The 24,297-nt window shown below is 38.4% G+C and overlaps 1 protein-coding gene across 5 annotated transcripts in view; it reads left to right on the top strand.

Moving 5' to 3' along the window:
• COL24A1 (collagen type XXIV alpha 1 chain) overlaps positions 1-24,297 on the top strand; it is a 411,639-nt gene that overhangs the window by 1,013 nt on the left and 386,329 nt on the right. For all 5 annotated transcript variants that reach the window (XM_045064804.1, XM_045064802.1, XM_013056205.2 and 2 more), the window contains one exon: positions 9,108-9,172. In XM_045064804.1, the coding sequence (XP_044920739.1) occupies positions 9,108-9,172 (65 nt within the window). The remainder of the gene's footprint in view (positions 1-9,107; positions 9,173-24,297) is intronic.

Below are 24,297 nucleotides of genomic sequence, written 5' to 3'. Positions count from 1 at the left end.
TCCCGCCGCCCTTGCGCCTTCCTTTCCTTCTCCTTTCTCAGGGCCCTGGCTGAGGTTCTGCTATCCCGCGGTTCTTCTCCGGGCGTCCAGCCTGGGGACTGCCCGGGCGCCGGCGGTCCTCTGGGCTGTGTGCGCGGAGCCTGGACCGCGGGACACAGACGTGGGCCGCGGTTGCTGGGACTGGAGGAGAGGGTACCCGCAAAATCTCGGGCATCGGGGCGCGGCTAGCCTCGGAAGCAATCGGCTCTTGTCGTTAGGAGGCCAACACACGTGCTGCCCATCTGGGGCTGAGGCAGCGTCTTGCTTCCTCGGCCTGTCACTGGGGAAGGGGCTGGACGCGGGGGCGGGGCTGTTCCTCCTGCAGCGTGTTCGCGCAGGCCCGGACTGGCACCCCACCTCCTCTTTGGGCGCCGTACCTGCTCCTGCTCCCTCCCTCACTGGGAAAACAACGTGGAGGGGAGTGCGTGCCTTGGCTGGCTGCCCTGCTCCCCCTGGAAGAGGTCAGTGGGTTTTGGAAGTTTGCTTCTGGCCCCTGGAGCCGGAGGAACCAAAAGCGGCTGGGGTCATTTTCTGCCCCGAAGCTGTCCCTTGGGAGAAATGGTGAGGGTAAGGGGTAGACCCGCCGGTACCGCTGAGGGCTGGCGGAGGGAGGCGGGGCGCGGGAGAGACCGCCTTGTGGCACTGTTTGTGTGCACATGTGCTTCCCAGCGGCGCTGGCTGGGGCTCGCGCGCTCTCTGCTCTGACCCCTGGGAGTTCGGACAGCTGGGCTTCCCCGCTGAGGACGCGCCTCCCCACGCGCCCGAAGCCGCTTTAGTCAGTGCGGAGGAAAGTTCGCAGTCCCGTGCTTGGGGCCAGGGGCCGGCGACCGGGCAGACCCGGATCCCGGAAGAGCTCACCCAATGCGGGTTAATTTCCCCAGGGCGACTCCCGCGGGTCGCACCGGCGTCCCAGGCAGGTTTCCCGCCACATTTCTCAATAAAAGCCCCTCAACGTGGACCCGGTCGGAAAGCCGGGCTCCCTGCGCTGCCGATCCTGCGGGACCCCGCTCATGTTTCCGCTGATCCGAGCCGGTGGAATGGTGGTGGTATGAGCGTCGGGCCCCCGGAGATCCAGCCACCAGGAGAAGCTGGGTGAGGTCGGCCACCTCCTGGCCGGCCCGCAACCTCCTGGCCGGCCCGCAACCTCCGCGTTCATTCCTGTGCGCTTCTTGCCTTCTCCGCCAGGTCCCACCCAGAGGGCTTTCCCTTGGCCACTGGGTAAGGCCTGCGCCGTTGCCCAGCCATCCGCGGGGTTGGTAATGGTGACCAACTTCTCGGATTAAAGCAGATCTTCTCTGCTCCTGGCCTCTGTCTTGACTTGCTTACACTTCCCTTCCAGACGCTCCCAGAAAAGGCCCTGCGTAAATTTTTGGGCAGTTTGGGCTTTGTAAATTGGGTCCAGATGATTGGGGGGAGGGAGGCAGAGAAACCAAACAGAATGGATTACACGGAGGAACTGAGGAAAAATAAGACTACGTGGAACGGGAAAGGAACCTTTGCTGAGAGAATTGGGGTGGATAGGAGACCCTGGATGAAGGCACTGGTCCAGAAGGTCTCTCCGTGAGGAAACTTGCAGCCTCCTTTGATGTGAAGTAGTCAAGTCAGTTGTCAGTGGGGATGGGCTGCAGAGAGTTTAGGGTAATTCAAGGTTACATCAGATTGCACCCCCTCATAGCTCCAGCCATACACACGCCAAGTAGGGGAAAGAGTAGTTACTGATCTGACAAAATTGTTTCTCAAAAAAATCAAATTTCCATAAAGAGTTACCGGGTGCCTGGATGGCTCAGTCGGTTAAGCTTCTGCCTTTGGCTCAGGTCGGGATCTCAGGGTCTTGGGATTCAGCTGGGCACTGGGCTCCCTGCTCCACTGGGAGTCTGCTTATCTCTCTGCCTTTACCTTTGCTCCCTGCCACCCCCCCCCCCAACCCCTTCTTGTGCTCTCTCTGTCAAATAAATAAATAAATAAAATCTTAAAAAAAAAAAAAAAACACACTACCAACCCTATAGGGAGGGGACTTGGTAGAGGCAGCTGATTAGCTGATGATAATGTCAGTCCACTGAATTAAACCTTAGAGTCCCTAATGAAATCCTTGAGGTTTTAATTTTCCTCCATCCTTCTGCAGTGACTTTTTTTGTAAAAACGGGAGCAGTTTTTTTTTTTTTAATCACAATTCTGATTACTCACCCAAAAACATTTGCAGTTTTAAAACTGGATCCTTAAAAACATTTTGTTTCATGAGGCTAACTTTTAAGTGAGTTACCTAATGTGAATTTGTGGTAGTAATAAAAGGAAATTAAAACCAGAAGTCAGTGTTAGATACAATGATTTAACAGTATCAGAAAGTCCCCCAGGAAGGCTATTATTGTAATTAAAGGGTTTCTATAACCAAGGTGTGTCGGGGTTGAGGGGTAGTTTTGGATATAAACATCTACTTCCTAGTTGGCATGAAACTCCGTTCTTTAAAGTTGCTTAGTTATCTTTGTTTTCAAGTAGATGTATAAAATAAGCTGATGTCTCAAGGAGAGGGATTGTAGCTTTGAGTGTTGCTTAGATATTCTGCTTGGTTAATCTGTGAAGTGGCAGGAGAAAAATATAAATTTTATTATGGAAATTAAAATAGCTAGTTTCCATGCCATGTGTTGCAACTAGGAGTTTATATTTGTAACTCTGAGCAAGAAGTGAGGTAAAGACCGTTTCGTTTTCATTCTCCTAAAAGGCTAACGTTATTCGGACAGTCATTCACTCAATCATTCATTCATTTATTCAACAAATGTTTTCTGAGCCCCAACTATGTACCCAGCATGGCTCTAAGCAGAGAGGATACAATGGTGGAGCAAGACAGAAACACAACTGCTGCCCTCCCAATGTGCTCAGGTTAGTATAGGAAACAGAAAATGAACAACCAGGTATACAAAAATGAGAGAGGAGGACACCTAGAAGTTCTGGGTAGGTGGGGTATATACGGAAGGGTAATCCTGGAAAGAAAGGCTGACCAGAGGAAATGAAATCCTCACTGAGACCTAATTGGAAAAGGCATGGGACTTTCCAGACAGAGCAGTAAAAGACTGAGAGGCGAGATGGCATAGTTCTTTTGAGGGCCTGGAAGAAGTGAAAAGTTGGTTGTAGACCACGCTTTCTAGATGAGGAGTGACTGGAGCTGCATCTGGAGACCAGAGACCAGATTCTGAAAGGTCCTTAAACTGGATTACTTTCTCAGCTAAATAAAAGGAGGTTAGGATGACCTGACTTCTTGATCTTGGGATCAGTGAGCATGTTGAAGATGCTAGAGAAGTTATATGTTTATTGAAACTCAAGACCACCTGATAGTCTTGCTAACTGAATATTGACTCATTCATTTAAAAAACTTTAGTTAACATGAGTGTGTGCCAGGAACTTTGCGAGGGTAGGCAGCAATCATTTTAACGCTCTGTTGGGTATTATGAGATTGGACTAGCTGAGTTATTTTTCTTCCCTGTTACTGACTAGATTCTAGGCATTTTGATTACTTGAAGTTCTTAAGCATTTATTTCCCTTCTACTCATGAATTGCCTGTTTGCTTGAAATTTAACCAAAACTTCTAGTATCTTTCACACTATGTTACTTATACAAGTACCTACTGAGCTGAATTGGTAATCTCAGAAATTCATTGTATATAAGTTAGTGACAACACTTCACTGTGCCCTGAATCATTCAACTTTAACCCCACTGCTGGGATGAGAACTGATCTTCAGTTATTTGGTCAACAAAGGACAAAAATGTTACTATTTCTGGATCTTTGCATCTAATAAAGAGCAAAATCTGTAAAGTTGTCATAACTTAAAGGAGTTTTTGGCTTGTAAATGTAGTATAATGGTAATTGCTGAAATTATTGATATATTTCACATGTATGGTTTTCAGATTATTTTGCCTTTTTCCAAATGGTTTAAATTAAAATAAGCAACTCATACACACAAAAAATTCCCTAGTCGTAAGATGTCACAAGTCCTTCTTAAAATTGTAACTTGAATCTATGTTGGAATGAGCTTTGGTAGCCCACAAACACAAGATGTGAGAGTCTCCTGGGTGCCCTAAACAAAAAGATGCCTGGGATTCTCTTAAAGTAACTTAAACCCTTCAGATAAAGAGAAAGTTGAATAGCTCTAAGAATTATTTAGGGAAGATGCCTGGGATGGATATTAGTTCCTGAAATATTCTGAGTATGGTCTTTGGATATCTATTTCCTGTCTGGTCCCCTCTAGGCCTTCACCTCTGACATATCTGGTTATGTTTTGATTGTGGCTTCTGTCATACTGAAAATGTGGCTAGCAGACCAGACACAGAAATATTTAATATTTTCCTAGAGATCTTCACATATTAATATCATGGGTATGTTTTTGAACTTTTATTGACTGTTACCATATTGTTGATTTCTTTTAGATCTGGTCTGATTTTGTGAAATGTCTGAATCTATGTACTTCTGTTAGATCCTGTTAGTGACATACAGTTCAGACATGCAGAAAAGTGACCAAAAGCAGACATGCTTTGAATATTTGAAAAATAGTCATGTTTAATATACCAATTAGACTTTTTGTGAAAGTAAATATGTGAACAAATGAGCAAGCTTAGTAGACGATTTTACATTACATAATTAAAAGAGTATTGGCCAGAACTTCAGGAAGACCTTTCCAGATTTGTGGTTAAACATCATGTCTATTATATATAGTGATTTATGGAACATCTTGCTAAATAATTTGATCTTTGTTTTTTAATGCTAGTATACTAACAGGATCCTACTATACACACAGATTCTAGGGTTTTATATTTAGAATGCACAATATGAAATTTATAGTATCTTATCCCATGATAGATGAGTCAGCCGAGACTCAGAACATTGAAGTGAATTGCCCAACGTCACACGGTAAGTTAGAAGTAGAACCAGGTTTAGTCTTTTGACTCTCAGTCTAGTTTTACTTTCTTATTTATCACGCTGTTTTCTCTCCAACCTAATGTAGTTTTTATTTTAACTTATTCAATGACTCCTGCCTGTCTTAGCATTAAATGCATTCCTGGTGCAGCTGATGCCCTTGAGAACTCCGTCTACTGCTAATGTGGAAATGTGACACTTTTTCTTCATTAAGTGAATGCATAGTAAATGTGATGTCATGGGAGGGGAGCAAAACCAAAGAAATAAACAGGCCCAGCCCACCTAGACATTTTCCAGAAAGCTTGGATTCATTAGACATCCATTTCATACAATGATGGAGTTTGGCTCTTTAACTGAGTATGTCAATTAAGCATGATGTCTTCTCTGTGTTCCCACTTCAGAAATGAGAAAAACAGTCACAATGAAAAAAAAAAAAAGAAGCCTTTCCACTTAGCCTATTGTAGCAGATATTTTTCAATGTTCTTCTTTCACTCTTTGGACAGCCAAATAAAAGTACTCTTATTTATTTTACTTTACTTTTCCCAAGTGTTAAAAGAATTAGATCCATACGGGAAAATTGAATTCCTCAGTCACTGGGCGATGTTACTGTTACTCCTTTTAGCAGATGCTCAACTGACTGTTTAATAAACATTTTCAAAATGGAAAGGAGTAACAGTACTCCTTTTCCTAGCTAGGATCCTAGAATCGAGTTGCACATGGGGCTCCTTGCTCAGTGGGGAGCCTACTCCCTGCCCCCTGGTTGTGTTCTCTCTCTCTCTGACAAATAAATAAATAAATAAAATTTTTAAAGGGATGCCTGGGTGGCTCCCTTGGTTAAAAATGTTTATTAATTGTCAATTTCATGTAAGCAATAGATAAAAGGTAAAGACCTATTGCTTGTTCAGGTATTTACTTACTAATTAATCCTAAAAGGTACAACATATATGAGATATAATAAAGTTACAATTAAAGCATTAAGAGTACAGAGAGGAGGGAAAGATCCAGGCATCTTTAGAGATGATGGAAACTTCATGGAGCAGATGTTATTCAAATTAGGCTTTGATAATATTTAAGATTCTGACAGGTGGAGATGAGGATGGCCTTTAAGACACTTATAAGCTCTCTCCAGGAAATACAGTATAATGTGATATGGCTGTAGCTTCAGGGGAGGGGAGGTAGGTGTAATGGAATCCATATTGCTATGGATATGGATATCCATATGTTCTTCCTTAGGTGGCTGTTAGTTTGGGACATAATTAGAAAAAAAGGAAAAAGTCTTTTTCCAGTCATCAATCTCTACTTCTCTATTAGTCATCGGTTTCAATACTTAGGTACACTTACATAAGGTATGGCTCAACTGATTTGTCATAATCCCCTAAGATCACCTGGCTAAGGGGTGATGTTTGATGTGTTCAGGTTTTCCTGCCTTACACCAGGAATGGACTTGTTAACATGTCTAGAAAGAACTTTATTTTTTATTTTTCTCCCCTGAGGTCATTGGGGAAAGTCTGTGAGTTGGCTGAATTGCTAAATGAATACTGCTGGTTGTTGTACTCTTGATTAGTTAGCTTCCTCTGAATAGAGGAGTGCCTGTTGGGTTATTTCTAAACTCTGAGTGAGCCAGATTACCTTGGGCAGATGAGACATGATTCCTTTCACATCCCATTTACTGCTAAAACAGCATAATCTGCTGTACTCTCCTTCAGTGATTGCAGTCCTGAGCTATTTTTTAGTCTCACTGATATATATATCCTGCCAGTTATTTGTTGAAAATATAAAGTTGAAAGGAAGAGAGCCTCTTTTTACTCAAACTCTAGATCACTTTGGGATCCATCTTGGAGAACCTTGAGTTATCATTTTAATCTCACACAGCGGTCCTCAACTTGCACAGTAGAATCACCGGGGGGAGTGTTTAAGAATCCCTGTACCAGAGAAAAATTAAAATCTCTGTGGGAATGGGTGGAGAGGGGAAATCCAAGTATTAGTAGTTTCTAAGACTCCCCAGGTGATTCCACTGTGCAGTGGAAGGTAAAAACCAGATTTGAAACGGGTAGGCCCTTCATCAACCCTGGAGTGTCATCTGTTCCTCTGGTCCTCATAGCATCAACCCCAGATTCACTGCATCAGCATTGCCTGGGGACTTGCTGTCCATGCAAGTCCTCAAACCTCACCCCAGACCTGGTGAGTCAGAGTCTCTCAGGGTGGAGCCCAGCGATCTTTAACGAGCCCTCCAGGTGATTCTGCTGCGTGGTGAAGTTTGAAACCACTGATCTAGAGCAAGAGAAAAAGATAAAAACAAAAACAAACAAAAAACAGCAATCCCCTCCAAGAGTCAAATAATCTTATGTCATGTAATTAGATATCTGTGATTTGAGCAAAATAATATTTGTATATTTTAGGTACAGTGTGACTATAATTAGTAAATGTTCTAAATTGCTTTTTCTCAGAGTTTGATATATGCACAATCCTTGTTAGAATCACCTAGTTAAAGATGTATACAAACTGAGGATTCACTCCGAATTTATGGATCATAATCTCTGAGGCAAGCCCAGAATCTACATTTTCACAAGCATCTCAGGTGATTCTTTTAGCAAACTAACATTTGAGAACTGTTGTTTTAAATGGATGACACCACACATAGGAATCTTTTATATGCTTTATTAACACATATGGGTCAGCTATTCGCTTGCCCAGATCAGTTGCAATTTCTGTAATTGTTCAGTTGGTTAGATTATAGAATTGATAACATTTTTAAGTATTCTAGCAAAACTTTGTCATATAAAAGTTGTGCTCTGTACTGAGTATGACCATAGAGTATACTTTTTTCACCCACTAAAATATGGCTAAGGCTGTTTTAATATAAGTGACAGTTCCATTATACTGAGGAGAAGAGTATAATTACATATTGTTGACTCATTTTGTAAAAGATTATATTAACATGCTCCCTACACTAGTTGAAAAGATAAAAACATATTTATCATTGGTAATAAACAGGGAATGTACCAATTACTGTCAGCATACCAGGAACTTAATAAAAAGAATAAATATTTTCAGAGGGCTTTGTAATCACTCCTTACAGAACTGCATTTTACAGAAATGTCATTTGGGAAGTCCCTGAGTTAGAATAAAAAATAAATAAAAAACAGAATTAGGTGATCAGCTATTGTTTTCAGCAAGCTTAGCATTACTTTTTAAAATTATCTCTTTGGTTTTTACTGGAGAGGTAGATATAACCAATTATGAAGGCTACTCAATAAAATCTATCCAAAGTTTGGCTATACTAAAAAAAATCATGAAATATTTGTAGTCAGCTAATCAGTGTGAATGAACATTTTGATATGCAATGATTAAGTGTCATGCTCACAATTATTGCAAATCCAAAATGTTTGATGTTGATATATACAGGCCATTGTTCTTTTCAGAACCCAAACATCATGAATCTAGTACAAGTTATATTCAAATGGCTTTGATATGATAATCAAATGGCTTTTCCATATAAACATTCATTTAAAAAAAATCACTGGTTCCACAGTTTATAACCCCTATAGTTAAGTGACTATAAGTTTTGTTACTTTGTGTAAACTTATATTACTTTGTATAAAATTGCATGTATGATGCTTTGATGTAATATGTAGTCATCATCATCATCATATCATTTATATGAGTCATGTTTGTTGAGTGCTTCCTTTGTGCTAGGTACTGTTTTGTGTGCCTTACATGGAATTTTTTAGTTAATCTTCGAAAAAGTTTATGAGATAGATTGAACAGATGAGGAAACACAGGGGTGATAAAAAATATGTTCTCAAGTCATACAATAAGTGACAAAGCTGGAACTTAAATTCAGAGCCCTTGCTTTTAACCATTATGAGTATTAAAATAATGTATAAATTAAAATGATAGCTTATTTCTTGGGATGCCTGAGCAGCTCAGTTGGTTAAGTGTCTGCCTTTGGCTCAGATCATGATCCCAGGGTCTTGGGGTGGAGCTGCTTCTCCTTCTGACCTTCCAACTCATGTTCTCTCTCTCTCTTTCTCTCAGATAAATAAATAAAATCTTTTGAAAAATGATAGCTCACTTCTTAATCTTGTACTGGAGTTCATTTGGGATTTTATATGATTTATAGGTTGTAAATATCCACTAAAATTTTCCTTTTTTTTTTTTTTAGGAAACTGCTTCTCCATTTTATTGTGCTATGTGTGGCAGCGGGTGCTGTTCATGCACAAGAACAAGGTAAGAAAGTTACCTTGTTACTTCTTTGCTTATATAAAAATTCTCCTTCCAAACAGCAAAAGTATATGTTTTCAAAATCATCAGAAGCTTAAATTCAACATTAAACAATAAAAACTTCTACCCAGTACAATGAGAGTGTAAGGGTGAAGAAACCGATTTTGGGGGGAAATATGACCTTTAAGAAATTACTTACATTTTTAAGCGAACTCTTTATAAAAGGGAAGTTTTGTATAGTGAAAAGGCTTTGCTTGTGACTTCATTTGAAGTGGGAGTTCTTGGGGGTGGCAAACTGTGACTGAGTTACCTTTGCACTTCTTGAAACAACACAAGCATATACTAAATGTTCCATCTAGATTTATGTCATTAAGAAACAAAATGCAATTTGCCTACCAGTGGGTTTGGGATTTTATTTAATTCAAATGGAGAGGTTTAGAGAATAGTTCAGTGTTTTGGTTTTGCCTGCTGGCTAGTTGCTCTAGTAGTATGGTGATACAGCGTTTCAGGAATCTATGTACATTCAGATTAATATAATTATTAAGCAGCATTTTAAAAGGTATCTTCTATTTGCCATATAATGTCCTAGTTGCCAGCAGTGGAAACAAAGTAAGACAATGTCTCTGGCCTCAAAGTGTAAAAACAAGTGCCTTTGTCAAAGGTTAAGAATAAAAAGCCAAAGTCAAAGAGAAAAACCTGGGAACTCTGCTGGATCTACAGAGAGTATCACCACGGCCCTATTTTATTTATTTATTTATTTATTTATTTGTTATTATTATTATTATTATTTTTACTCCTCTGTCTCACATCAGCAGGGCTGCCAAATTATTCATTCTGACAAAACTATCATTTCAGTTCAGTGACCATTTCCACAAGCTACTTGTCAATTTGGCCAATCAACTAAACAACAGTAAGAAAGAGAGAAGTAAATGAAATATACATAGGTAGAGGGAGGGTGTGCAAAGGAAGGGGTGGTGCTCTATCTGACTGACCAAACTGACAAGTAGACGGAGAAGAATTCTGTCAAGTAGCACATAGGTGAATTAAAAGATATCTTGGAAGGCATTTTCTGTTTTATGGGGAAATGGTTACATTAGGTCACATGTCACGTATAACTTCATGAAATTTTTTCTTGACCAAGTCATTTCTGCTACTTTATTTTGCTTTGATTAGCCATAAAGAGGAGAGAAACTGTATCTTTTAGTTCACTGTTAGTACACTGTTAGTACACTGTTATTACTCATACCTTCTGAGAACTTAATGTGTGCCAGCCCCATGTGTACAGAATATATATTTACCACTACTTCATCACAGGATTTTTATGATTATGCCCATGATAGAATTGGTGACACCAAGGTTAAGAAGAATAAGTAACTACCCCAGGGGTTACAGGCAAATAAATGGAAAAACCAACATTTGAACGCACGTATATTGATTGCAAAGTCTACAAATTCTTTAAAATTGGACCACAGAGAAGAGCAAAAAGAAGAGAACCCGTCATTATTAATTACATATATATTTTGTGGATTGTCCTTGCCTGGCCCTTTACATCTATTATTCTAATGTTCATAATGAGCCTGCAGGATAGGGATTATAGGTGAAGAAACTGAGGCTCACAGAAGGGGATTTGCTCAGGCTTGTACAGCTGGGACTCGAATCCAGGCCTGCCCATCTCTCACAACAAGCCTCTTCCCACTACACATCTTCTGGCTTCACAGTTGTCATCTGCTGGTATCATGAGTTTAATAATTTCAAAAGGTAGCATTATCAAGATATTGAAAACCCAGGCAAAGAAGGATATAAGGAAAACTGAGTATTTTTGAATGGATTTTTTTAAAAAATTCAGAACTAATGAAGGAAATAATATCTTTCAGCCTTAAGATTTCATTTATAGAATACAAAATATGTTCCTTTATTTCAGAGTGAACATCACAATCTTTAGTTTTCCTGTAACCGTAACATCTTCTTGTGAGTTCTTAACAAAAAGAAAAATCTTTTTAAAAGCTCTTTGATTTCCAGGATGCCTGGGTGGCTCAGTCATTGGGCATCTGCCTTTGGCTCAGGTCATTATGCCGGGGTCCTGGAATCAAGTCTCACCTGGAGCTCCCTGCTCAGTGGGGAGTCTGCTTCTCCCTCTTCCTCTGCCCCTCTCCAGACTCATGTGCACGAGCTCTCGCTCTCTCAGATTTATCTAAATTATGCATTTGTTTTACAACCAAGTATAACCTATTGAATACATGATTCTGTTTCAAGGAAAAATTTATTTAGGGCTGACTTTTCTGAGGATTTGACTGAGATAGATCCCTTTTCCTATCTGACAAAGTCTGCTTTCCTTATTGCTCAGTCTGGGTGGGTGAGCTGCCTCCAGAGATGGACCGAGCGGCACTACCTCTTCAGGCTAATGTACACCATGCCACCTATGTAGCAAATCCTCAACATGCACAACAGTCTCAGGTTCATGGTCCCTGCGTGTGAAAGCCACATATATAGCAATCGCTGTGTGTAGAGTGCTATTTCCAAAAAGAGTATTTCCTGTGGACGTGAACCCAAAGTGTGTTTATTGTTAACAGAGAATCAGCTCATTCTAGCTGCAGTTACTCTAAGGATTTTCTGCCAAAACCCCTTATGGACACTTAACCCAAATCTTTACACATAGGTTAAAGCTTCATTTCTCTTTTTATGCATAAGTTTGCTTTTATCTATTTATCCATAATAGATGTGTTATTCACAGTAGGATACTTTAAAATCACACATACCCAGTATGACAATGTTGCTAAATAAAGCACAGCTGTTCTAGAGCCCAAAGCCAGGTGCAGTGCTTACTAGCTGTGTGATCTGGGGCAAGTCCCTTAAATACTGTGAGCTTCATTTTCAGCAACTCTAAAGTTAAGATAACAATAGTTCTTACTACATAGGGTTGATGTGTGGGTAAAGTGAGCTAATACATGTCAAGTGTTTAGTGCTTCCTTGTTATATGATGAAGACACAATAATTTTTTTAAAAAGAACACTCAGGATCCTTCTCTTTTCCCATGTACTCATAATGTTGAAAAACTTAAATAGTTGAATTTAAGCAACTTCCTTTAGTTCCTTAACTGTGTGAGCTGGAAGCAAGTCAGCTTGTATTCAAGTATTGATTCTAGCACTGTTGGCTGAGGCTGTATAGAACAGTAGAGAGTAGATACTGGACAATTTATCTGGTTCCTTTAGTCAATTTGGGTAAATGGGCAAAGTAAAGTATATTAAGGCTTATACGGTTTTTCTTATTTACAACTTTGGGATTTTATTTACTTATTTATTTAAAAAAGATTTTACTTATCTGAGAGAGAGTGAGAGACAGCACAAGAAGGGGAGAGTCAGAGGAAGAAGCAGACTCCCTGCTGAGTGGAGAGCCTGATACAAGGCTCCTTCCCAGGACTCCAGGATCATGACCTGAGCTGAAGGCAGATGCTTACCCGGCTGAGCCACCCAGGCACCCCTTTGTGTTTTTATTTTAAACAATGATTTAATTTTTTCATTTCTACAAACTAGAAAGAATATAGCTTGGATATTTGGCTGACTCAGATATGTGAAACTTTTAAACAGTGAGAATTTATTAAATTGAATGCTATATTATATTAGTTATTTAATGAGTTAGCATTCTAATTTATTATGCTCTGTTAAGTGATATTACTCTTTACCTTTTATCTAAAAGTTGATAACTTTTAATTCTTTTAAACTGCTACTTACTAAGAAATGTAATGTAATTAAGAAATGTAAGAATACTTACATTTTTGAGGGCACACACAGTATTTCTATTGTTCCTCCAATTTATGATAGAATATTGTTGAATATTGACAGCTACAATGTTTTCTTTGGCTCTCTTGTAAAAAGAAGTGCTTACAAAACTTGTAAAACAAGTATAATCATTAGCTCTCCCATCTCTATTTCTTTAGGTATATAGTACATTTCACCATAGAGTTAATTATCTAGTCACTGGATTTAAAGTCAAATACTAGGGTATGAGTCATAATTTTATCATCTACTGAGACTCAGTTTCTCCTTTTTCTCCCCCCTTTCCTATTCTTTCTACCTCTTCCTACATACTATCTCTCTTTCCATTTTCCTCTCTTCTTCCCTCTTGCCCTCTTTCTTTTGTTCTAACTAATGAGGATAGAATCAATGGTGCTTATTATACAAGTTTCACATGAAAGGCAATCAAGGTTGGAGTGCTGTGCCTACACCTCAGCACCAGCCCTGTAGCCTTCGAAGACTGATTTTATTAGCAAATGGAGTATGATCTGTTTGTCTTCAGTGCATAGCAAAACAACAACAAACAAAAATTACACGGAAAGCTTACAGAGAGAGGAGGTAACCCTCAAACTGAGTCTTACAAGATGAGTAAATTCGGCATGAAGGGGTATACGTAGCAGGGCTCTGAAAGAATGGGATTTTTTTTTAATAGATATATTTGGATATGGCAAGAAATTTAAGAAAAGTGGAAGAAAAAAGATGAGTGGAGAATGCCATGGAGTGAGTAGGTACAGTGAAGGAAAAATGTGTAAGAGCTAGTGTAAACTAGGGGGCAGTCAGCAAGACCAAGCTTACTTCTTACACAACTGCGAGTTTGAGGGTCTCTAAGACAACCTTCAGTCTCAACAATGTGTTAGAAGGATTTATGGAACCCAGTGAAATCTGTTATACTCACAGTTATAGTTTATTACAGCAAAAGAATATGGATTAAAATCAACCCACAGAAGAGACACATGGGTTAGGGTCTAGGAAAGTCCCATATACAGAACTTGCGGTTTTCCTCTCCAGTGGAGTCTGTGCCAACTCTCCAGCAATGATATGGAATGGTGTGCACAGAATATTGCCAACCAGTGAAACCTAGGCCTGTGCAGAGTCTTTAGTAGGGTTCTGCCATATAGACAGGATGGACTGCCCATGTAGCTGACCTCCGTCTCCAGTCCTTCTTGAGGTTGAACAGTTACCACAGGACCAAAGCCCTTACCATAAATCACATTGTTGGACTACCTGGTGTTGTCCACAACCCTCGGATAAGCAAAGATATTTTTTCAGGCAAGATACTTAAGGGCCTAGAGAGTGCCTCCTAGGAGGTGAGGACAAATGTATGACTGCTCTTTGGACAGGGTTTAATTTTTCACTACAAAAGTAGCATGAGGACTTTGGGTGCCATAGTGGAAAGGGTAGAAAAGCAGGGCTGCGGAAAGTGAGATCAAGATGGGGGCTTCCGATGATTCACTTGCATAATTTGACAGTTTGCAATAAGGCCACCATACCACTCACAATTACAAGGATAATCTTAAATATGCGCATCTGCTCAATGTCATCAGCTGTGTGGTGGACATACACAGTTCCATGGAATATCTTAACATAAAAATTACTTTAAAATGAAGTCATAATCCTTTAAAGAAAGAGTAAGGGATGGAAAATGGTAAAAAGATTTTTTTAAAACAGGATACCCATAGGGCTGAAAGAACATGGATATTTCATTCCTTGTTTGATGGTTCTCTTTTATTTCTGGTATATTCTTTGGCTGAGAGTAGTCCTTTTTCCCTACATTCTAAATCTTCCTGTTCTGATCTTTTGGGTTTGATCACCTTTGATGTTTAGCATAAATTAAAAAGGGGGAAAGCTCATTAGGAAGGCATGAGATAAGAGACTGGGAATGCAGGCAGGAGTTAGATCACTAAGGGCCTGAGGGCTGAAATAAGAAGTTTCAATTTTGCACTGAAAGCTTTGAGAACCACTGATGTATTATAGGAAGCAGTGTCATGAACTAAAGGTTCATTTTGTTCTATACAAAGAAAGAAAGGTTTCTCTGGCAGCAGTGTGGATGACAGATTGGATGAGGGTGTCTTAAAAGAGGCAGAGAAATCTATTAGGAGACTAAGATAATAATCTAAGGATAAAGGGAGCTTAAGTAAGGTTTCTGTGAGACTTGGTGACTGAATAGCTATGGAGAATGGGTGGAAAGGAAGTATTAAATGTGATTATCAGGTTTTTGGGTTAGATGGCTGGATTGATTAATTCATTCATTCAAGCAATACTTGGGACCTACTTCGTATTAGTCATTATTCTAAATGTTGGAATATAACAGTAAAACATGATGCAGTGCTCCCCTCATGGACTTACATTTCAACTGGGGGGCAAGGCAATAGGCAAGTGTGTGTGTATACACACATACACACGCACACATATATAACGTGATATGTATGATATAAAATATATTCATACATAACTCCCCCTACATTTTCTGCGCTGTGAGGAAAAAAAATAAAGTATAGTAAGATGTTGGAGAGTCACTGGGGCAAGGAGGAGGTCGATTTTCTATGTTAGGTATTGTTTTCAGGGAAGGCCTCTCTGAAAAGGCCCCATTTGAGCCTAGATCTGAATGAACTGAAGGTTTAGAGCATTCTAAGCAGAAAGAACAATAAATGTAAATGCCACGAATTCAAAATGAGTTTAGAGGTTTTGAGGAATAAAGAAAGACCAGTGTGGCCGGTGCAGAGTAAGGTGGGATGAAATGAAAAGAGATGAGATAAGAGAGGTAAGAAGGGAGCTGGTGACATAGATTCATACACCATCTAAAAAGTTTGGATTGCATTTTTCTGTAACAGGAATCCATGGGAGGATTTTGTTCAGGACATTGGCATGATATAATTGACACTATAAAAATATTACTCTGGCTGGTGGTTTGGTAGTGGGGTTCTTCACTAAGAGAGGCATTAAAGTAAGAGGAACAAATGTGTGGGAAAATATATTGAGTTAGAAGTGCTTGCAGGACATCTAATCTCTACTGCATAAATTCAGTAGGCAATTGGATATGCAAGTCCTGAAGAGAGGTTTGTGAGTCAGCATATGTGGTTATTGAAATCATGTTTTGGGTGAAGTCATTAGGCTTGGTGTTTACAGTAAAAAAGTGCAAAGCCCGGTTGCCTTGGTGACACGGTGATTTATTCTCTGTTTAAGAAGCAAATGGGTCAAAGAGATAAAATCAGTTCTGCTGTTAGGTGATATATGCATTCCTAAAAAGTTGCCATGCTGAGAGATTGAGTCTGCCTGCTTTCAGATTCTGCCTCTACACTTCCTCCTTGGGTGACCTTGGGAACGTTGTCTGTCGGTGAGTTAGTTTTTATGACTGTCAGATAGAGTTAGCTGTAGTACTTACCTCATAGGGTTATTGTGAGCATTATGTGGCTTAATGAAGTTGTGAGAATAGTGCTTGGTACATAGAATTAATGAATGCTGCTATTATTTTTAATTCTTTTAAAAAATACAAAGGACAGGTGAAATAGATAAGACTGAGAAAGACAAATATACCGTATGATTTCACTCACATGTGAATCTGAGAAACTAAACAAATGAATAAACAATCAAAAAGCAGAATCAGAGTTATAAATACAGAGAACAAATTGATGGTTGCCAGAGGGAGGGAGGGTGGGAAGATGGGCAAAATGGATGAAAGGGAGAGGGAGGTATAGGCTTCCAGTTATGGAATGAAGTCATGGGCATGAAAGGTACAGCACAGGGAACATAGTCAATGGTATTGTAATAGCATCCTATGGAGACAGGTGCGAGCTACACTTATGATGAGCATAGCATAACATACAGATTTGTTGAATAACTGGGTTGTACACTTGAAATTCATGTAACATTGTATGCCAAATATACTAAAAAAATTATAGAAAAAAATTTCTAAAGGAAAAAAATTTCTTAATGAAAAAGAATTCAAAGCCCTCAAGTGCCTAGTTGATGATCAGTATTCTTTAAATAGTAACTGATTTCCGAAGTGACACAGGCTAGATCGATTTTGTGGTTAGGGTCCCTCATGAAACGAGTAACTTACTATAGACAACTTAGTTTTTTCTTGCTGTATTCGTTGGTACCAATTGATGTAAGAAAAGATATAAGTGTTCAAGGCTGACAGCCAAGAAAGAATTCTTAAGACATCTTTGATGCAAAAAGGTGGTTTTATGAATGCGTGGGGACAGGACTCGTGGGCAGAAAGAGCTGCCCTGGAGTCATAAGGAATGGCCCACTATATACTTTCAAGTTGGGAAGGGGTTAGAGATAGCATAAGTCTGTAAGGAATTTTGGGAGCAAGGTTTCCAGGACCTTGAGGCTAGCTATTGTTGGGAAAAAGTAATTTATTACCATCTAATAATAGTCATGAGACCTTTCAGATGTATATCAGTGGACCATATGCTTGGGCGATGATCGTCAACACATATCTTGAGGGGTTTAGAGATAAAGGAAATTTCTAAAGGAATTTTTATATGTTAAAGTAGACTTACAGGATCCTGGAGATTGGGCTAAGGTTGCCTTTTAGCCTTAGCAAAGTATTAACATTGGAAAGTCACTCTGCCTGTTTCAAGGACTTGTCGATGGGCTGTAGGTAGTAAGGAAATTTAACAATTTCTCCTCTGCCTTTGTTTCCCACATCACTAATTATCTAAATTTAACCTCTAAATTGCAGTTTGGTGATATCTAGTGTCAGACCTAAATTAACAATAAAGAGTGTGTCCTTGATAGAAGACTTTCTTTCTTCTGTTCTTCCCACTCCCTCTCATCTGTGCCTTTTATTCTTTAGAGTTCACTGTTCTATCAATATCTGCTCAAAGCATTTGCTAAACATACTCACACTAAGATTTGAAAGTTTAAAACTGCATTAACATTTAGATATCCACTCAGATACCAACTCTGGTGGCTACCTAGACAGTATTTCCCAATTATAAGATTCTGTGGGAAGAAATAACTGTTATGATTAATTAACGGCTTGCCAAGGGATATGTGAGGTGATGTGGAGAAGAAAGTGGCTGTGAGGCAGTGTGGGGGGCAAAGAGTATAGACTTTGAAACTAGACTGATTGGACTCATATCCATTTCTACTATTAGCTGTATGACCTTGACCAGGTTATGTAATCTCTCTGGATCTCAGATTCTTCATCTGGGAAATAGGTATAGACATTAAGTATAAACATGAAACCATAAGATATTAACTTCTCACTTCTATTTCTGGATATCACATGAAAAAAAGAGACGAATGAAATAATAAATAACCCTGAAAACTGCATTTTCAGCAAAAGTAGGGGACTGATGAAACCTGCAAACTCTTAAAATATCCTGAGAAAAGCATATACATGCCAGCATAACCACATACTTCTTAAAGATGAGGCGCATACCCTGAAGTCCTTAACCTTGAATGCTTGTACAAAACAAGTGCTACAGGATCAGGGGAAGACAGAAGCTGACTGGGAGCAAGTACAAGAAGGAAGCACACCGATAATAGCTAAATGGCTCAGTGGGGACAGGTCTCAGAACATGCACAAATCTGCTTCATAAGGTGAAGGATTCATTCTGAAGCATATACCAATGAGAGTGGATACCGGGGAAGGAGAGTAACGTGTGGCCAGCTGGGCTGGCCATAGAAGATCTCCTAGATTAGGGTGGAGTTAGAGAAGGTGAGGCTATATCAAAAAGCCATTTGAGAAGGAACCCTGGTAATGTTGAAAAAGCCTTTGGGTTTTGAAATTTGGAAGGCATGGCCTTTCTCTTCTCCCTCAGCATCCTTCTATAAATTGTTGGGCTATGAAATTGTAAGTAACTAAAAGCAACTGGCACAGCATAAACAGAAAGCTACAGTAAGGAAAATATAGGGGAAAGCAGGAAAATGAAAATGCACACATTAAAAAAAACACCTCTATGAAGGAAGATCATAAAACAGAAATATAATAACTAAAGAGAAGGAAGATATGGCAAGATGTTAAAAAGATATGAATTGCAAGCTTGTAGAACTCAGAAAAGATATCATAGGAAAAAACCCTTTTTATAAATCAAGATGAGATTGGAAGGCACACAAAGAGAGATTAGACATTATAGAAAACATGGTAAAATTAGAAATGAGAAAATCAAACAGAACTGAAGATAACATATTTTAAGTGATTGCAGAGAAATGATAGACATAGAGGATAGCAGTGGAGAGTAAATGTGCTTATGATAGGAATTTTTGAAGAAGAAAACCATAAGTATAAAATAGAACAAATATTCAAGGATATAATTCTTGAAAACTTCGCTGAGTAACTTGGATCTGTACAACAAGTGGACATCCTATACGCCTTGAAACATTTACCCACAATGGTCAATATAAAGACAAATTCCTTTTTTTTTTTTTTTTAGATTTTATTTATTTGTTTGACAGAAAGAGAGAGATCACAAGTAGCAGAGCAGCAGGCAGAGAGATAAGGGGAAGCAGGATCCCTGCTGAGCAGAGAGCCCAATGCGGGGCTCGATCCCAGCACCCTGAGATCATGACCTGGGCTGAAGACAGAGGCTTAACCCACTGAGCCACCCAGGCACCCCATAAAGACATATCCTAATAAAATATGCACTTCACTTCAAAGATAAAGGACATTTCTTAGGGGCATGTTGGGAAAAAGAAAATTGAGTCACTTAGAGGGAGAACTAAAATTGGCTGTCTTCAGACTTTTCTATTCTAACATTCCACACCTATACATAGTAGAATTGTATCTATAAGATATTCAAGGAAAGAAAGTAACAGCAAAGAATTTTATATCCAATGAAATTTAAGATACAAGGCTACCAATAAACAATTCCAAAAAGTCAAACATCCAGGAAAATTTTCTATGAATGCTTCTTAAGGAGACTAATAGAGGACAAACTTCATCAAAAAAGAAATAACTGAGAAAATGACTGCAAAAGACTGCCTCTACTTACCAGAAGAAAATGTGGGAGCAGAACTGCATATAAGTTACCATATGAATTAATGTAGGAACAGTACAATCATTGACAAAGGGAGCAGAAGAAGGAAAAAATACAGGAAGTGCATTAAGTTTGCTGATTGGCTTATATGTTGAAGCTGGGAATTAATATTATCCAAAGGTGATAAAGCAAATAAAAATACTACCAGGATATTTAATAATAAAAAGGCAAATGCTAAGAAAGCTAATTCTATTGGCTAGTATTAGATGGTAAGGGAAAAGGGAGAAGAGAGAAAAAGAAAAAAGAAACAGTATTCATAGGAAAGAAATAATAGATATGTCTAAATGAAGAGGATTAGGGACATTGTGTACATTTATAATTTTAAAGGTAACAGATTAAAAATATAAATCTTTCTAAAAGGTAATTCTAAAGCCTTCTCCCATAGATTTTGATCTGCAGTATTTTCATTTTTGCTGCTTTCTAAAAACCATGTAATTTTTATTTGTGTTTTCCGTTGACCCAAATTATTTAGGAGAAAACCTTTACATTTTCCAGTTAAAACGTTTTGTTTGTTTGTTTTCTGATCTTGTTATTAAAATCTAACTTATTAGCATTGTGATTAGAGAATGGTGTCTAATTTGTACTTTATGTTTTTAAAACTTAACCTAATAACTTCTATTTAAATTAGGGAATAGAAAATAATGAATCAGTATTATAGTCTGAAAAAGACAGTACAATAAGAGAAAAAACATAGACCAGTCTTAACTTATAAATATTAATGTGATTGTTTTACATATGTTATCCTTCAAGAACCCAGAAAGACATCAAAAGAATAATATATAGGGACCGGAAGAGATTATGCTGAGTGAAATAAGTCAAGCAGAGAGAGTCAATTATCATATGGTTTCACTTATTTGGGGAGATGGAGAGGAGAAGGGAGTTGGGGGAAATTGGAAGGGGAGGTGAACTATGAGAGACTATGGACTCTGAAAAACAATATGAGGGTTTTGAAGGGGCGGGGGGTGGGAGGTTGGGGGAATCAGGGGGTGGGTATTAGAGAGGGCACGGATTGCATGGAGCACTGGGTGTGGTGCAAAAATAATGAATACTGTTATGCTGAAAAGAAATTAAAAAAAAAAAGAAAAAAAAAGAATAATATGTAACCATTAAGTAGATTTTATTTGAGGAATGCAAGGATGGTTCAATAATAAGACACTTACTGAAGAGCAAATTTTTAAAGACCTTTTTAAACTTAGTTATTTGTTATAAAAACTCAAATAAAATAGAATTAAAGGAAAATATACATGAAATATTTAAACACACACACACACATATAAAATGAAGTTTAAAAATAATACTCTTCCCAGTAATATCTCCGTTAATAGTGTGAGAAATTTGTGGTATGAGAGAGCAGGGGTTATTGTTAAATGCAAGGATAAGTTTTTGTTGGGCAAGGAGCAACCCTTGTTATCATACCACATAAATATGCACTTCCTTTGTGTAAAGATAACCTATCTGGAATCTTAGAATGATAATTTTCACAATATGTGATTATATGCACAGTAAGCATTGTGATTTTCATAGGAGCAGTGTTTCTAACATAGTTAACTTCTCAGATTGAGATATGCACACCCCCAGAGGCAGATATTATTGAGCAAGAGTACCCAAAGTTAGAGACTAAGGAGATATATGTTTCAGGGGTATAAATTTTCAGCGAAGACTGGGAATAGGATAGTTAACTAATTTAGCTGGTAATTTATATTTTATATTAAAAATAGACATATTATAGAGTAAAATTAAAGTTTTTCTTAAATTATAATTATAAAATATGAGAAGTCAAGATAGTTTTTGTGTTTTTATGGGGCCTTTTTAAAATCCTCCCCCCAAATCCCTGGAGACATATGTAATTCTAAACCACTGTTAGTAATGTTTTGGTGGAAAAGATTGAGAGATGCTGTCATACTGTGTCTTAGATATAAACATTTATAACATTTAAACCTATTATAAAACTACAACTACTTTATAAATAAAATCAGTGGCTCAGTGGGTTAAGCCTCTACCTTCTGCTCAGGTCATGATCTCAGGGTCCTGGGATTGAGCCCCGCATCGCTCTCTGCTCAGCAGGGAGCCTGCTTCCCACCTCTCTCTGCCCACCTGTCTGCCTACTTGTGATCTCTCTCTCTGTGTCAAATAAATAAATAAAGTCTAAAAAAAAAAAAGACAGTTGTTCTAACTTTAAAATAAAAACACCTGAGTATTTTGTAAAGCTCTCTGCTGAGAAAATATTTTAACTGTATTGCTAGATTATGCACGAGTTATATTTGTCATTATGTTTGCTATTTATAATAAACACGAATTATCAATTATCTATTAATTTCTTATAAAAGAAAAACTAAGATGTTTCACAATTTTCTTGGTTAATGTTCAAAACTTTTATTTTTTCTTGCCTATCACAGTTATGAATTAATATTCTTTGACATTTCCTGTTGGAGATGGTTATATATGTTCAAAGATACAGGTGGGAGGTTTATAACCCCCCAAATCATAGCGGTCATATGGCTGACTAAACTGTTCTTTATCTCTAAGAAATGATTCATCATTCTTTACAAATTATATTTAATTTTATAAGACTTTAGAGATAAATGTGGCATCTGATAAAATCCTGGTGGGGAAAATTCATTAATTTAGAAATTGTAGAACTATTTGCATCGCAAGAATAGTAGATATTCAATAATGAATCAGACACAGAATCTGTCTTCCAAGTTTATAATTGGATAAGGGAGATAAGCAGTATGCTATCAGTAACATTGCAATAAAAATAAACTTGGAAAGACAATAATCACATAAAATTTATATTACATAAAATCTATATTATATAACAAATATTGAAAAAGAGTCTAAAAATTGTTCGGATAAAAATTATTGTGAGGCCTGAGAAAATAATGGAAGCAAAAGAAACATGTTTCTAGAAAGAAGCAGTATGTGATCATCAATAGGAATTAAATTTCTCCTGTCTAGGAGATATCAAGATGACTGTATAGTCTTTTTAAAAAAATTTTATTTTATTTTTTCAGTGCTTCAAGATTCATTGTTTATGCACCATATGCAGTGCTCCATGCAATATGTGCCCTCCTTAATACCCACCACCCTCACCCATCCCCGCACCCCACTCCCTTCCAAAACCCTGTTTGTTTCTCAGAATCCACAGTCTCTCATGCTTTGTTTCCCCCTCCGATTTCTCCCAACTCACTTTTCCTTTCCTTCTTCTAATGTCCTCCATGTTATTCCTTATGCTCCAAAAGTAAGTGAAACCATATAATTGACTCTCTCCGCTTGACTTATTTCACTCAGCATAATCTCTTCCAGTCCTGTCCATGTTGATAAGAAAGTTGGGTATTCATCCTTTCTGAAGGAAGTGTAATATTCCATTGTATGTATGGACCATATCTTCTTTATCCATTTGTCTGTTGAAGGGCATCTTAGTTCTTTCCACAGTTTGACAACTGTGGTTATTGCTGCTATGAACACTGGGGCACATATGGCTCTTCTTTTCACTACATCTGTATCTTTGGGGTAAATACCCAGTAGTGCAATTGCAGGGTCATAGGGAAGCTCTATTTTTTAATTTCTTGAGGAATCTCCACACTGTTCTCCAAAGTGGCTGTATCATCTTGCATTCCCACTAACAGTGTAAGAGGGTTCCCCTTTCTCCACATCTTCTCCAACACTTGTTTCCTGTCTTGTTAATTTTAGCCATTCTAACTGGTATAAGGTGGTATCTCAAAGTGGCTTTGATTTGAATCTCCCTGATGGCTAATGATAGTGAACATTTTTTCACGTGTTCATTAGCCATTTGTATGTCTTCTTTGGAGAAGTGTCTGTTCATGTCTTCTGTCCAATTCTTTTTATGAGATTATCTGTTTTTTGAGTGTTGAGTTTGAGGAGTTCTTTATAGATCTTGGATATCAGCCCTTTGTAGTGTCATTTGCGAATATCTTCTCCCATTCCATGCGTTGCCTCTTTGCTTTGTGGACTGTTTCCTTTGCTGTGCAGAAATTTTTTATCTTGATGAAGTCCCAAAAGTTCATTTTCACTTTTGTTTCCTTTGCTTTTGGAGACATGTCTTGAAAGAAGTTGCTGCGGCCGATGTTGAAGGGGTTACTGCCAAGTTCTCCTCTAGGATTTTGATAGATTCCTGCCTCACGTTGAGGTCTTTTATCCATTTCAAGTTTATCTTTGTGTATGGTATAAGAGAATGGTAGAGTTTCATTCTTCTCTACATAGCTGTCCAGTTTTCCCAGCACCACTTATTGAAGAGACTCTCTTTTTTCCACTAGGTATTTTTTCCTGCTTTGTCAAAGATTATTTGACCATAGAGTTATGGGTCTGGACTCTCTACTCTGTTCCA

The sequence above is a fragment of the Mustela putorius genome, unplaced genomic scaffold (assembly GCF_011764305.1).
Source record: "Mustela putorius furo isolate JIRA1106 unplaced genomic scaffold, ASM1176430v1.1 tig00003853_pilon_pilon_pilon, whole genome shotgun sequence".
NCBI lineage: Eukaryota > Metazoa > Chordata > Mammalia > Carnivora > Mustelidae > Mustela > Mustela putorius.
Note: the sequence above shows the minus strand (reverse complement) of the source record. Positions and strands in the feature narration are given on the sequence as shown.